The 12985-nt window shown below is 40.0% G+C and overlaps 5 protein-coding genes across 7 annotated transcripts; all 5 read right to left on the bottom strand.

Moving 5' to 3' along the window:
- Nucleotides 1-1117: 1117 nt before the first annotated feature.
- LOC128456025 (gamma-crystallin M3-like) lies at nt 1118-2076 on the bottom strand. Of its 2 annotated transcripts, none has more exons than XM_053440053.1 (3): nt 2050-2076; nt 1495-1734; nt 1118-1396 (listed from the first exon to the last, which is right to left on the bottom strand). In XM_053440053.1, the coding sequence occupies exons 1-3, from the start codon at nt 2074-2076 to the stop codon at nt 1118-1120; spliced, it is 546 nt and encodes a 181-aa protein (XP_053296028.1). The 2 variants fall into 2 exon arrangements, with proteins under 2 accessions (XP_053296028.1, XP_053296029.1); XM_053440054.1 differs by lacking the exon at nt 2050-2076 and adding an exon at nt 1884-1895.
- A 2460-nt stretch (nt 2077-4536) lies between these two features.
- On the bottom strand, nt 4537-5454 carry LOC128456048 (gamma-crystallin M3-like). The gene is made up of 3 exons (XM_053440080.1): nt 5425-5454; nt 4905-5147; nt 4537-4812 (listed from the first exon to the last, which is right to left on the bottom strand). Exons 1-3 carry the CDS (start codon nt 5434-5436, stop codon nt 4537-4539), a joined length of 531 nt encoding a protein of 176 aa, XP_053296055.1. The 5' UTR covers nt 5437-5454.
- Nucleotides 5455-6998: 1544 nt separating this feature from the next.
- Nucleotides 6999-7736, bottom strand: LOC128456027 (gamma-crystallin M3-like). 2 transcript variants are annotated; one of them, XM_053440057.1, is made up of 3 exons: nt 7698-7736; nt 7366-7608; nt 6999-7274 (listed from the first exon to the last, which is right to left on the bottom strand). In XM_053440057.1, the coding sequence occupies exons 1-3, from the start codon at nt 7725-7727 to the stop codon at nt 6999-7001; spliced, it is 549 nt and encodes a 182-aa protein (XP_053296032.1). In that variant the 5' UTR covers nt 7728-7736. The 2 variants fall into 2 exon arrangements, with proteins under 2 accessions (XP_053296032.1, XP_053296031.1); XM_053440056.1 differs by having other exon boundaries at nt 7686-7706.
- Nucleotides 7737-9947: 2211 nt separating this feature from the next.
- Nucleotides 9948-10704, bottom strand: LOC128456047 (gamma-crystallin M3-like). The gene is made up of 3 exons (XM_053440078.1): nt 10660-10704; nt 10315-10557; nt 9948-10226 (listed from the first exon to the last, which is right to left on the bottom strand). Exons 1-3 carry the CDS (start codon nt 10690-10692, stop codon nt 9948-9950), a joined length of 555 nt encoding a protein of 184 aa, XP_053296053.1. The 5' UTR covers nt 10693-10704.
- Nucleotides 10705-12198: 1494 nt separating this feature from the next.
- Nucleotides 12199-12953, bottom strand: LOC128456043 (gamma-crystallin M3-like). The gene is made up of 3 exons (XM_053440075.1): nt 12909-12953; nt 12564-12806; nt 12199-12477 (listed from the first exon to the last, which is right to left on the bottom strand). The coding sequence occupies exons 1-3, from the start codon at nt 12939-12941 to the stop codon at nt 12199-12201; spliced, it is 555 nt and encodes a 184-aa protein (XP_053296050.1). The 5' UTR covers nt 12942-12953.
- Nucleotides 12954-12985: the final 32 nt, after the last annotated feature.

Below are 12985 nucleotides of genomic sequence, written 5' to 3'. Positions count from 1 at the left end.
TTGGTGTGTTAGCTACAGCTACGTCTGCTCTGGGGGCAGATGAGTGAGGCGTCGGCTGCTTTTGACGCAAGGCTCCGTGTGTGTTCAGTGAAACCTCCACATCTAGCGGGCTGAGCTGGATCTCCGGTGTTAGCTGGGAAGCTAGCCGAGGGAGAAAGCTAACCAGCCGGGGAGCGAGGTGAGAGGCGGAGGTCTGTCGGAGGAGCAGAGCCGGCGGACGGGGTAAGTTAGCTCCGGTGTTAGCTTGCGAGCTAGCGAGGGCACTCAAAACAGGTCAATCTGAGGAGGGCTGTTTAAGACAGGGTAAAAAGGTGCTGTTTTAAATGATCCTTGTGGTAATTTGACCAAAATATGTCACAGACATTTCATTAAGACCCCAAGGAACCATATCAACTGTGGTAAAATGGGCATACGATCGGTCCTTTAACATTAAAGTGCATTTTGAAGTCTTTGCTCAACTGTTTGTACTAAGATTTGAAACGTTTCTTTATTTTTCCAAATTTTCTAATTTTCTAAAAAGCCAGACTGACCTGGTTCAGACGGGAACTTTCTGTGAACAGTTTGAATTCTCTCACGTACATTCTCTGGATTTCACAACACAAACATGTGTAGTATCAGTAAACAGGAGACTGTTGTTTGTCTCTGTACAGGTTTCATTTAGCCAAAGCACTATGTTCCATGAATGGCAAGTAATAATTCAAACTCTTTCTTTCTACCTGATCCATAATATTGATGCATGAAACAAATGCAGCTTTTGCATTAATCTTATATTTGTTCCTAAACATGTTCAGGAACAAATAAACATTTACTTCTGAAGTATCATTGGCTCAATAGTTGAAAACTAAATTAATAAGTGAATGTATAAAACTAATAACTAGGTCAACATACTGTTTGTACTAATCATTTAAAGGACGGGTCAGGTTTATGGGATGTTGCTGCCATCTGATGGTTTGAGCTTCATGTTCCGATGTTAAGTTTCTGTTGCGTCTGATTCTCCCTCTTGTGTTTCCAGTGAGTTCAGGTTGTAAACTGTTGTTGTTCAGTAACAGATTCAATGCAAACGAGAATTCTTCTTTTTTAGATTTTATTTAAAACCTTGCTTTTATAAACGGGTGCTTCAATAGCAGGAATCCATGATGCGCTTCATGCTCATGAACTTGGTGCCGCTCATGCCCATGTCCCTGAAGCTCCTGTGCTCTCCAGGCCTCAGGTACATCATCTTGCCTCTGTAGTTGGGCTGCTCGTACATCAGCCAGTGGCCGTCCTGCACGTTGCAGGACTGGCAGTCGGACATGCGGTAACGCTCCTGCATGTTGTCACAGTCGTCCATCAGCTCGTTGCTCTGACCGCCGAAGTTCTCCCTCTCGTAGATCTTCATCCTGAACTGGCCACGGTGCTGAGAACGGGAAACGAGTGCAAATTAGAAATCACAGAAATCCTTCTTCAAATACGATACAAGCTTCCTCTGGTCAGGTGATTTGAAAGTGTTTGTACCATGGGGATCATGCGGCAGGACCTGATGCAGTCGCTCATGCCCATACGCTGGTGGTCGGAGTACTCGCCCCTCCTCACAAAGAACTGGTTTCCCATGTAGTTGGTGCGGTCATAGACCATGAAGCAGCCGCTCTCCACCTTGCAGGAGTGGCACCTGCTCAGGTAGGTGGACATGTCACTCATGTCGCTGCTGGACTCATAGGAACGACCCTGGAAGTTCCTGTCCTCGTAGAAGATGATCTGAAGGGGAATAAAAAACAAACAAGAAACCATTAGACCCAGAACGGTGAACCACAGATTAAAAAAAAAAAAAAGTACAAATATCACAATTTGTTTATTTGTATATTTAGATAAATGTCAAATTATAGGAAGTGAGAAGCTGTTCACACCTTTCCCATCATGGTTACAGTTTGTGATGTGTTGGCTCTAAAGGACTGCACACTGTTCTCCATGTCCCCCTGCTGCTTTTATATCTGACCTCACAGCCGAGAGAAAACACGACTCCATTGTCCAAACTCCTGACAGAGCAGCATGGAGCGGAGGCCCCACGTGCACGCCGCCGCTCAAATCCACCTTCGACATGCGGTGATTTGCGGTGGTTGCAGGTTGTGAGAAGTGGCCCCCCCGCTGTGCATTGTCCACCACTGCTGGACAACAGAGCGGCTTCTCCACAAACGTACCTTTATTTCAACGGATGCGTTAAACATGTGGCCTCTGATCGAATGTTTTTAATCTGTAAAAACAATAAACCATGAACATTCCTTTAATATAAATCTGATTTCCTTCATATGAGCGATTATGTTGATAAATATGAACAGTAGGAACAAAACTGAGTCAAAAAAGCAGTAAACAAATAAATTCACATAATAAACCAATTAACTCAAGGAAATAAAACTTTGTAATAGACTTTCAATAATTACAATTATAAACAAATAATATGTCGCTGTCTTTTTCCAAATCTTTTGTATCTAATTTGTTCACATAAGCACATTCAAAATCTGCTACATTTATTTTTACAAATCTTTTATATCTCAGTCTGTTTCTTAATTTCATGGATTTGACAAAACTATGAGTTTCAACTTGTTTATTCTCAACTCAATCTTCAATTGATGAATGTTATTGATATAAATAGCTGATAGAAGTTGTGTAAGCTGCATTTAAAAAGCTGAATAATATTAAGCTCAGACCATATATAGAGTGGAAAGAGCTTTATAGACATGATAATGTGAAATATTATCAATTTTACAAACAACTTTAACTCATACAAGCTCTTTATGGTTGTAAATAAATATGTTATTGCTTTATTCTTTCTTTCAAATCTGTGACACAGTATTTCTTTATTTGGTTTGGATTTTAGCTGAAAACATTTTTACTGTTCATATTTACTCACAACCACAAGTCATATGATCCTAAACAATTCAACACATTTTTGTAAGTATCTACATTAAATTGTGTTCTTCATAACACGTTTGATTTCACTGTAAAACCAGTTAATAATTGAGTGACAACACAACAGTCAGATACAGCATCTTTTATTTAACACAAAAAATCAGTCAAATTTCTAAATTGAGATGCATTGTTCCATAAAATAATGAATTTCTTGACCTTAAAATGTCGTGAATGAAACTTAACGCCTGAATCGGCTCAGTAAACACACAGACCTCAGTTGTTTGTTTTACTTCTGTACGATAACTGTACGATAATTGTACGATAACAGTATGATACTTATATGATAACTGTACGATAACTGCATGATACTTATATGATAACCTTAAGATAACTGTATGATAACCGTATTGAAACTGTATGATACCTATACGATAACTGTATGATAACTGTTTTGCCTCTGTATGATAACTGTACGATAACTGTATGATACCTGCACGATAACGTTCAATAACTGTCCGATAAACATACGAGAATTAAAGCGGATCGTACAGGCCTACGAGTTGATGTATCACAACCACAATATTGTTAATAGGTATAGCTTTATTAGAAAAGTATCAATGTAATCAAACCGCTCTTCATGTTGCTAACATTAGATTCATCTTGGAGCTGATACAAAGTAGCTTCCTCAGCTGCTCTACCGATGAGAAACGAGCCGTATCCGAACTTTTTGAACTCTGTAAGTCGACAGGATTGTTTCTTTGGTTTCCAGCAAATCAAACTTTGCCTTTGACACCGTCAGTGGTTGTGTGGGTTTGTGTTGTATCATATTAAATGCGTGGTTATAAATGTGATTTTCAGATGTTAAAGAAACACTATGTTGCTTCTACTGAGCAGCAGCGCCCCCTGCAGCAACATGTGGTGACTGATTCTGTTGGGCTCCGTGTTTGAGCGATGAAGTGGTTTATACGTAGATGAAAATCAACGTGTTGAGCTCTGACTGAGTCATCCCAGTGAACTGAAACACAACTGAATACTGGATATTACCCATGATGCTCTGCTTCCTGAATAAATCCACCAAACTCTTTTTAGAATTCTTCATATTTTAAAAGTTTCCTGCTGAATATCGGAGATAAACTCTGGTTATAAATGACTTAAAGTCTTTGTAGCTGATTTACAGTTCAGTTATTATTTTCTTTATCCTGGTACAATATGTGATATTTATTTATGTGTATTTCAACCTTTTGTTTTTCAAACTCAAAGCTCAGAGCTACTATTCAAATGTTTGCAATAACCTTCACTAGGTTACTTCATCTTCAACTGAAATTATAAAAGACTTACTTGATCATTTACATTCACTTTACATCTTGACAAGACGGATAAAGACATGTTTGTCCATTTGTCTCTTTAAATACCTGCGTACTTTATAAATAATGTTAATGAAAATGACACTGTGAGAATTACGAGCCTAACGTAGGTGCTGCTGTCGAAAGATAAAACCATCCATCAGTCAGCAAGTGTGTTTCTTAAGATACAATATACAAACAATATGATCAAATGAATACAAAAAAAACAGCAATCGATATTGTATATGCATGTTGAATTTGAAAAAAAAAAACTTTTTATTTGTTTAAAAAAAAAGATGAATTTTTGAAGTTAACAGGAGTCATTGATGCGTCTGATGGAGCTGAACTTCATTCCATCGTAGCCCATGTCCCTGAAGCTCCTGTACTCTCCAGGCCTCAGGTACATCATCCTGCCCTTGTAGCGCGGCTGCTCGTACATCAGCCAGTGGCCGTCCATCACGTTGCAGGACTGGCAGTCGGACATGCGGAAGCGGTCCTGGAAGTTGTCGCAGTCCTCCTGCATCTCGTTCTTCTGGCCTCCGAAGTTCTCCATCTCGTAGAGCCTTACTCTGTAGGAGCCCTTGTGCTGTTGCAAAACAAAACAACGTACAAGTGGGTTAGTGGTTTTGACTGAAACCTGTGGATGTGTAGTTCTTTGTGTGTATTTTAGCATCGCACCATCGGGATCATACGACAGGACCTGACGCAGTCGCCGAAGCCCATCATGCGCTGGTAGTCGGAGTACTCGCCCCTCCTCAGGAAGTACTGCTGACCCATGTAGTTGGGCCGGTCGTACACCATGAAGCAGCCGCTCTCCACCTTGCAGGAGTGACACCTGCTCAGGTGGGACGACATGTCGGCGCAGTCGCTGCTGGTCTCATAGGAGCGACCCTGGAAGTTCTTGTCCTCGTAGAAGATGATCTGAAAAACAGGACCAGGGCATATTTAGTTTATTCATATAAACTGAAATCGAAATACTAAACACTGCAGAGAGACTGTTTAATTCCTCGGTTCTCTGGATTCTGTTGACCAAACCTATCGTTCAGATCTTTATCTCATGCTTTTAAAAGTGTTGTAAATCCATCTACAGGTGCTGATCTAAACGTACAGAAAGACTGTCGTTGATTCTAATTTCAAGAACATAACCTGAACGTGTTTAAAGATCGTAAAATAACCAGTAACATGAGGTAGAACTCACCTTGCCGTGCATGGTGGCTGGTGCTTCGACTGATGCTATAGCAATCATATCCAGGAGCTAAGCCTTTTTTATACTAAACGCTTCAACGGAACAATTGATGGACAGATTGTATAGAAGCCATGAGTCAGCAGCGTGTGGTGCAGGTCCCTGTGTTTGTGAATGCTGATGGGAGAAGCTCATTATGCCTCCTCTCACATGCTCCACCGTTCTAGATTGAACTGTGTACGTCATTTTCATTTTTTCATTTGCAATAATAACTAGATTCTGTCTCAAATAGAAGCTGAAATATATCTGAAACATGTTTGGAACATATGCCAGAGAAAAAAGATAAAAGTACACTTGTACATCGTTAGTTTTCCAATTTTTTATTGCTGGAGTGACATTAGAAACTTTCACAGTGAACATTTATACAAAAGTGTTCACAAATTCTGTGAAGGTCACAAATACATGTATTAATCTTAAATTCAAAAAGTACCTGCTTTATCAAATATTCATACACACAACATCTCTATAGTCAGATCATTTATTTGCACAATTACAATATTTGACAATGTGTTCGAAGTTTCTTACACTTTACAATTTAAACCAATGAGGGATCACATCATCTTTATTTAAATTGTGAAATAACTTGAGTATATTATAGATTATAATCATTTTCAGGGAGGTCAATGCTACAGAAAAACAGAATGAGAAGAACTTTATTTTTTTAATACATTGACATATGTTTATGTCTCATTTCACGATGCCTTCTTGTCCAGATCTGTTTGGGTAAATTGGTTTAAAACCACAATGAAACTTTCATCTGATCAAATTACATGAAAATTAAAAAGTTCATATTGAAAAGTATTGAACCTCACTTGAATCAAAAGATTGCAGGTTTGGCAACGACTCCATGAACATGATTAATATGAGATGATGGCATAGAAAGTATCTCACACATTTTATATATATATATTTGTTTTTATTCATAAATTGAAAACTATATTGGCAGGAAAGGTCTATTCCTGTTGTATATTTTATATCATTGGACTACACGTCATGAAGCTGATGCTTTTATTCAAAGTGACTAACATTTAGTTTATCAACATCTATGAGGGGCAGTTTGCTCGTGTGCATTTACTAAAACAGCTTCATGATCATAATTATATTACTATATGTAATAAACATGATTATTATTCATTATATTGATCATGTTGCACAGGAATAATTATTATTAATCACATTTTATCTCAATGGGTCAATGTGCTTGATTTACACTGAATTACATTGGTGATAATTGTAATTTGTGTAAAGAAATGACTTCATTGGATTTTGAGTAAATTTACTTTATTGGAGGATGCAGATGAAGTTGTATGTTTTATGACCTTTTAAGCAATTTGAGATGATGATGCTTTTCCAGTGTTTATTTCATGTTGAGTATTTGTTTTCATATGTTGGGAACATGCTTGTTTTGACAGCTCTTGATCAATGTTCATAATCCTCATTGCATTGATTCAATGTGTAAAATCAAACCACAGAAAAATAGCAGAAACAAGTGTTTATCGTTCAGGTTTTTTATTTCAAGATGGAAATGTCTAGCACATGTCGGTGATGCGCCTCATGCTCATGAACCTGGTGCCGCTCATGCCCATGTCCCTGAAGCTCCTGTACTCTCCGGGCCTCAGGTACATCATCTTGCCTCTGTAGTTGGGCTGCTCGTACATCAGCCAGTGGCCGTCCTGCACGTTGCTGGACTGGCAGTCGGACATGCGGTAACGCTCCTGGATGTTCTCACAGTCGTCCATCATCTCGTTGCTCTGACCACCGAAGTTCTCCCTCTCGTAGATCTTCATCCTGAACTGGCCACGGTGCTGGTGAAGTAACAACGGAATCATTAATTTAGTTAAAACACATTATCATTCGGTGGATGTCAGAAGTTTTGTTGCTGTGTGTGAAACCTACCATGGGGATCATACGGCAAGACTTGATGCCACCGCTCATTCCCATCATGCTCATGTAGTCGGCGTACTCGCCCCTCCTCATGTAGTACTGGTTTCCCATGAAGTTGGTGCGGTCGTAGACCATGAAGCAGCCGCTCTCCACCCTGCAGGACTGGCACCTGTTCAGGTAGGAGGACATGTCGGAGCAGTCGCTCATGCACTCATAGGAGCGACCCTGGAAGTTCTTCTCCTCGTAGAAGATGATCTGGAGAAACATGAATTTGGAATTAGAGTTGAGTTTGATAATCCTGCATGAACTGTTGTTCTTTTTTCCCCAATAACCCAGAAGCTTACCTTGCCCATGCTCATGTCAGTGGTGGTCATGCTTGTAGGTGAGCTGCTGCTGTTGCTTCGGCTACTGCTGCACTGCTGTCCTCTTTGGTTTAACCCTTGCTTTTATACAGGACGCAGACCACCGGGGTCAGTGGGCCCCCTTTGTTAAAAGCCCTGACCCAGCAGCCTACACCAGAGAACTGTACAGGCCTGTGTTGCTGTGTGTTGAAACATCACATGACCAGGCCCTCGAAGACTTTAGAAACTCTCTCTCTTTTGATGATATGACACAAAGCTTTTTTTTCAATTCTGAGTTTATTGTGTCCGAGGGCAACACGTACGTCCGACGCAGTTCAGGGACGGTTACGGCAAAAATCTGTGTTGAGCTCAACAAAGCAATTTTGTCCTTTAGTTCATCTTCAGCTCGTTGTTCCTGAAACTGAATTATCATAGTTTTAGCCTTTTAATCTTAGAAAGTTATGAGCTAGACAATGAGGGGAAATGATAAAAACTTTTATTGTCTAAAATGCTGATAGGTCATATTGATAGAAAACATTAGCTCACTTCACAGTAGCCGTCCCGTTAGCTTCCATCAGAGACACAGAGAATGCATCATCGCTGTCGGAACAAAAGAGCTAAAATAAATGGAGCTTTTTTGCCTTTTAATTCATCTTAAGCTTGTGCTCGCTGTTCCTGAAACTAAATTATCAAGTTTTTGCCTTTTTATCGCACAAATTATCAGCTGGACAAGAATAAATCAGAGTAATGTTTGTTCTTCAAAATCTTGATGAGTCTTTGACATCTCCCACTAGCTCACTTCATTAGAGGCTCATATTAGCTTCTGTCAGATGCACAACTTACGCATCACGACCGGTAGATAGCTCATTAATACGCTAATTTGTCTCTTAGTTCAAATATGTGCTCGATGTTCAAGGAGCGTGAAACTAAATGTTCGTAGTTTTTTCTTCATCATCTTACAAACGCAGGAAGACAAGACGTAATGAGAGAAATGTTTATTGGATCAAATGTTGCATCGACAACAAACATGAGTTAATGAAACTTTACAGTGAAGTTATTTACATATGTATGTTTACACATATATTATTTATACATTTACATGTTTACACATATATTATTTATACATTTACATGTTTACACATATACCATTTACACATTTACATATTTACGTGTTTACATCTGAACAACAGTTGTAATGATTTGTTGAATCTGCATCTGGGGCCTTTCTGGCTTCTTATTGGTCAGTTCAGTCACATGAGAGTCAGAAGCAGGAAGTGAGTGCTTGTGTGGGACGTCATCCATCTTCATCCTGTTGTTTATTCAGGTTAAGAGTGATCCAACCGCCTGGCATCGAACCGTCATGTTTAACCGACAATAGCTAGTTTCGTAAGTGGCTCACTTTTGCTTCAGCGTTTTGTCTTGTAGTTCATCTTTCTCATTGTTTCCGAAACAGAATTTTTATAGTTTCAGCTTTTTAATCGTACAAATCGTCAGCTAGACCTAATGAGAGTAATGTTTATTGTCTGTGATGCATCGACACCAAACTAACATCAGCTTGCTTCATGCTTCCATTGGCTCGAGAACTGAGAAGCTCAACAGCGTAAGTTATTACATTTAATCTTTTTTAGTTTATGTTTACATATGTATTTATATTTACCATGTCCTTTCTATTAATGTTGTGTGAAACTGTAGTTGTAGCTTGTTGTATAAACGACTAAAAGGATCGTTGTGGCTCCTGTTCACAGCTCAACCACAACGCCGCCTATGAAATCACAGTTTTCCAAAGTGTCTCAGATGCTGTAGATGTTCATCCAGGTTTTGAAACCAGGAACAAGACGTCACTAGCTTGAACCATGATATTGTAGCATGGTTATCAAAGCTAACTCTGTATTCATTCCCGATTTGTGATATTAATTGTACCACTAATAATTTAGATGCCTAAAATGTGTCAGACACACGTAAACCTTTTTATTACTTTCACAAATTAAAAGCCTACATCTCATTTAATTTTTCATCTCTGAAGGTCTATGGTTCCTTTGTGTGATGAGTTGATCTTTAAATTGGAAAGACAAATGTGTCATGGAACTAAAAACACAGCACATTGAATATGTTGAGTTCAATGACCCATCATTTATTACTGTGTGGTAGTGAACAATCTTGTGATAAGGCAGTAAGCTCCATAAGAAATCATTTAGTGCAGCAATTTCTTTATTTAGTGGCATTTGCTACAGACATTGAACATCGAGTGAACTTTTAGTTGTAGGAATCCGTGATGCGCCTCATGCTCATGAACCTGGAGCCGCTCATGCCCATGTCCCTGAAGCTCCTGTACTCTCCGGGCCTCAGGTACATCATCTTGCCTCTGTAGTTGGGCTGCTCGTACATCAGCCAGTGGCCGTCCATCACGTGGCAGGACATGCACTCGGACATGCGGTAGCGGTCCTGGATGTTCTCACAGTCGTCCATCATCTCGTTGCTCTGACCGCCGAAGTTCTCCCTCTCGTAGATCTTAGTCCTGAACTGGCCACGGTGCTGTAGAGCCAAAAGAAAGATGCACGTCAGAAAAATGTCAGAGCTGGAGAAGTACTACTTAGTAATATTCAGTCCACGGAGTAATTACCATGGGGATCATGCGACAAGACCTGATGCACTCCCTCATTCCCATCATGCTCATGTAGTCGGAGTACTCGCCCCTCCTCATGAAGAACTGGTTTCCCATGTAGTTGGGGCGGTCGTAGACCATGAAGCAGCCGCTCTCCACCCTGCAGGAGTGGGACCTGTTCAGGTAGGTGGTCATGTCGGAGCTGTCGCTCATGCACTCGTGGGTGCGACCCTGGAAGTTCTTCTCCTCGTAGAAGATGATCTGGAAAAAAGTAAGTCATAGGAGTTAGATGGTAAAAAACAGGAGATAGGAGAAATTAAACTAAGTAATTTTCAGCTTATTAAAAAAGCAGATCAGAATCACCTTTCCCCTCATGTTCATGCCGGTGTTGCTCATGTTGGCTGTGGATGTGTTCACTCGACGCTACTGACTGACTACCATGGTTTAACCCTTTCCTTTTATACCTGACTGGATGGACAGAACTAGTGCCCCCCCTCAGAGAACCGCTTACTCATCAACTCATTGAAGCCTCTAGAACACAGGTTTAAGTAAAAAGAGGGTGAAAGGGCTCATATTAGCTTCTGTCAGATGAACGACTTACACGTCACGGTCGGTAAATAGCTCATTAATATGCTAATTATTCTCTAAGTAAAAATATGTGCTTGATGTTCAAGAAGCGTGAAACAAAATTTTCTTAGTTTTCGATTCATCATCTTACAAACGCAGGAAGACAAGACGTAATGAGAGAAATGTTTATTGGATCAAATGTTGCATCGACAACAAAATGAGTTAATGAAACTTTACAGTGAAGTTATTTACATATGTATGTTTACAGGTATATTATCTATACATTAACATGTTTACACATATACTATTTATACATTTACATATTTACGTGTTTACATCGGGAAAACAGTTGTAGTGATTTGTTGAATCTGCCTCTGGGGCCTTTCTGGCTTCTTATTGGTCAGTTCAGTCACATGAGAGACAGAAGCAGGAAGTGAGTGCTTGTGTGGAGAAAAGTGACGTTCGACTGAAATACGTCATCCATCTTCATCCTGTTGTTTATTTAGGTTAAGAGTGATCCAACCGCCCGGCATCGAACCGTCATGTTCAACCAACTATAGCTAGTTTCGTAAGTGGCTCACTTTTTCTTCAGAGTTTTGTCTTGTAGTTCATCTTTACTCATTGTTTCCGAAGCGGAATTTTTATAGTTTCAGCTTTTTAATCGTGCAAATCGTCAGCTAGACCTAATGAGAGTAATATGTTTATTGTCTTTGATGCATCGACACCAAACTAGCATCAGCTTGCTTCATGCTTCCATTGGCTCGAAAACAAAGAAGCTCAACAGGGTAAGTTATTAAATTGTTTCTTTTAGTTTATGTCTATATATGTATTTTTATGTATCATGTCTTTTCTATTAATGTTGTATTAAACTGTAGTTGTAGCTTGTTAATCGTATAAATGAGGTTTTGAAACCAGGAACAAGACGTCACTAGCTTGAACCAATATATTGTAGCATGGTTTCCAAAGCTAACTCTGTATTCATTCACGATTTGTGATATTAATTGTACGACTAATAACTTAGATGCCTAAAATGTGTTAGACGCGTAAACCTTTTTTTTACTTTAACAAATTAAAAGCCTACATTTCATTTAATTTTTCATCTCTGAAGGTCTATGGTTCCTTTGTGTGTTGAGTTGATCTTTAAATTGTAAAGACAAATGTATCAGGGAATTAAAAACATAGCACATTGAATATGTTGAGTTCAATGACCCATCATTTATTACTGTGTGGTGAACAATCTTGAGACAAGGCAGTAAGCTCCATACAAAATCATTTAGTGCAGCAATTTCTTTATTTAGTGGCATTTGCTACAGACATTGAACATTCAGTGAACTTTTAGTTGTAGGAATCCGTGATGCGCCTCATGCTCATGAACCTGGTGCCGCTCATGCCCATGTCCCTGAAGCTCCTGTACTCTCCGGGCCTCAGGTACATCATCTTGCCTCTGTAGTTGGGCTGCTCATACATCAGCCAGTGGCCGTCCATCACCTGGCAGGACATGCACTCGGACATGCGGTAGTGGTCCTGGATGTTGTCACAGTCGTCCATCATCTCGTTGCTCTGACCGCCGAAGTTCTCCCTCTCGTAGATCTTCATCCTGAACTGGCCACGGTGCTGTAGAGCCAAAAGAAAGATGCACGTCAGAAAAATGTCAGCTGTAGAAGTACTACTTAGTAATATTCAGTGGACGGAGTAATTACCATGGGGATCATGCGACAAGACCTGATGCACTCCCTCATTCCCATCATGCTCATGTAGTCGGAGTACTCGCCCCTCCTCATGAAGAACTGGTTTCCCATGTAGTTGGGGCGGTCGTAGACCATGAAGCAGCCGCTCTCCACCCTGCAGGAGTGGCACCTGTTCAGGTAGGAGGACATGTCGGAGCTGTCGCTCATGCACTCGTGGGTGCGACCCTGGAAGTTCTTCTCCTCGTAGAAGATGATCTGGAAAAAAGTAAGTCATAAAAGTTAGATGGTAAAAAACAGGAGATAGGTGAAATTAAACTAAGTAATTTTCAGCTTATCAAAAAAGCTGATCAGAAGCACCTTTCCCCTCATGTTCATGCCGGTGTTGCTCATGTTGGCTGTGGATGTGTTCACTTGACGCTACTGACTGACTACCA

This window comes from Pleuronectes platessa, chromosome 14 (assembly GCF_947347685.1).
Source record: "Pleuronectes platessa chromosome 14, fPlePla1.1, whole genome shotgun sequence".
NCBI classification, from domain to species: domain Eukaryota; kingdom Metazoa; phylum Chordata; class Actinopteri; order Pleuronectiformes; family Pleuronectidae; genus Pleuronectes; species Pleuronectes platessa.
Note: the sequence above shows the minus strand (reverse complement) of the source record. Positions and strands in the feature narration are given on the sequence as shown.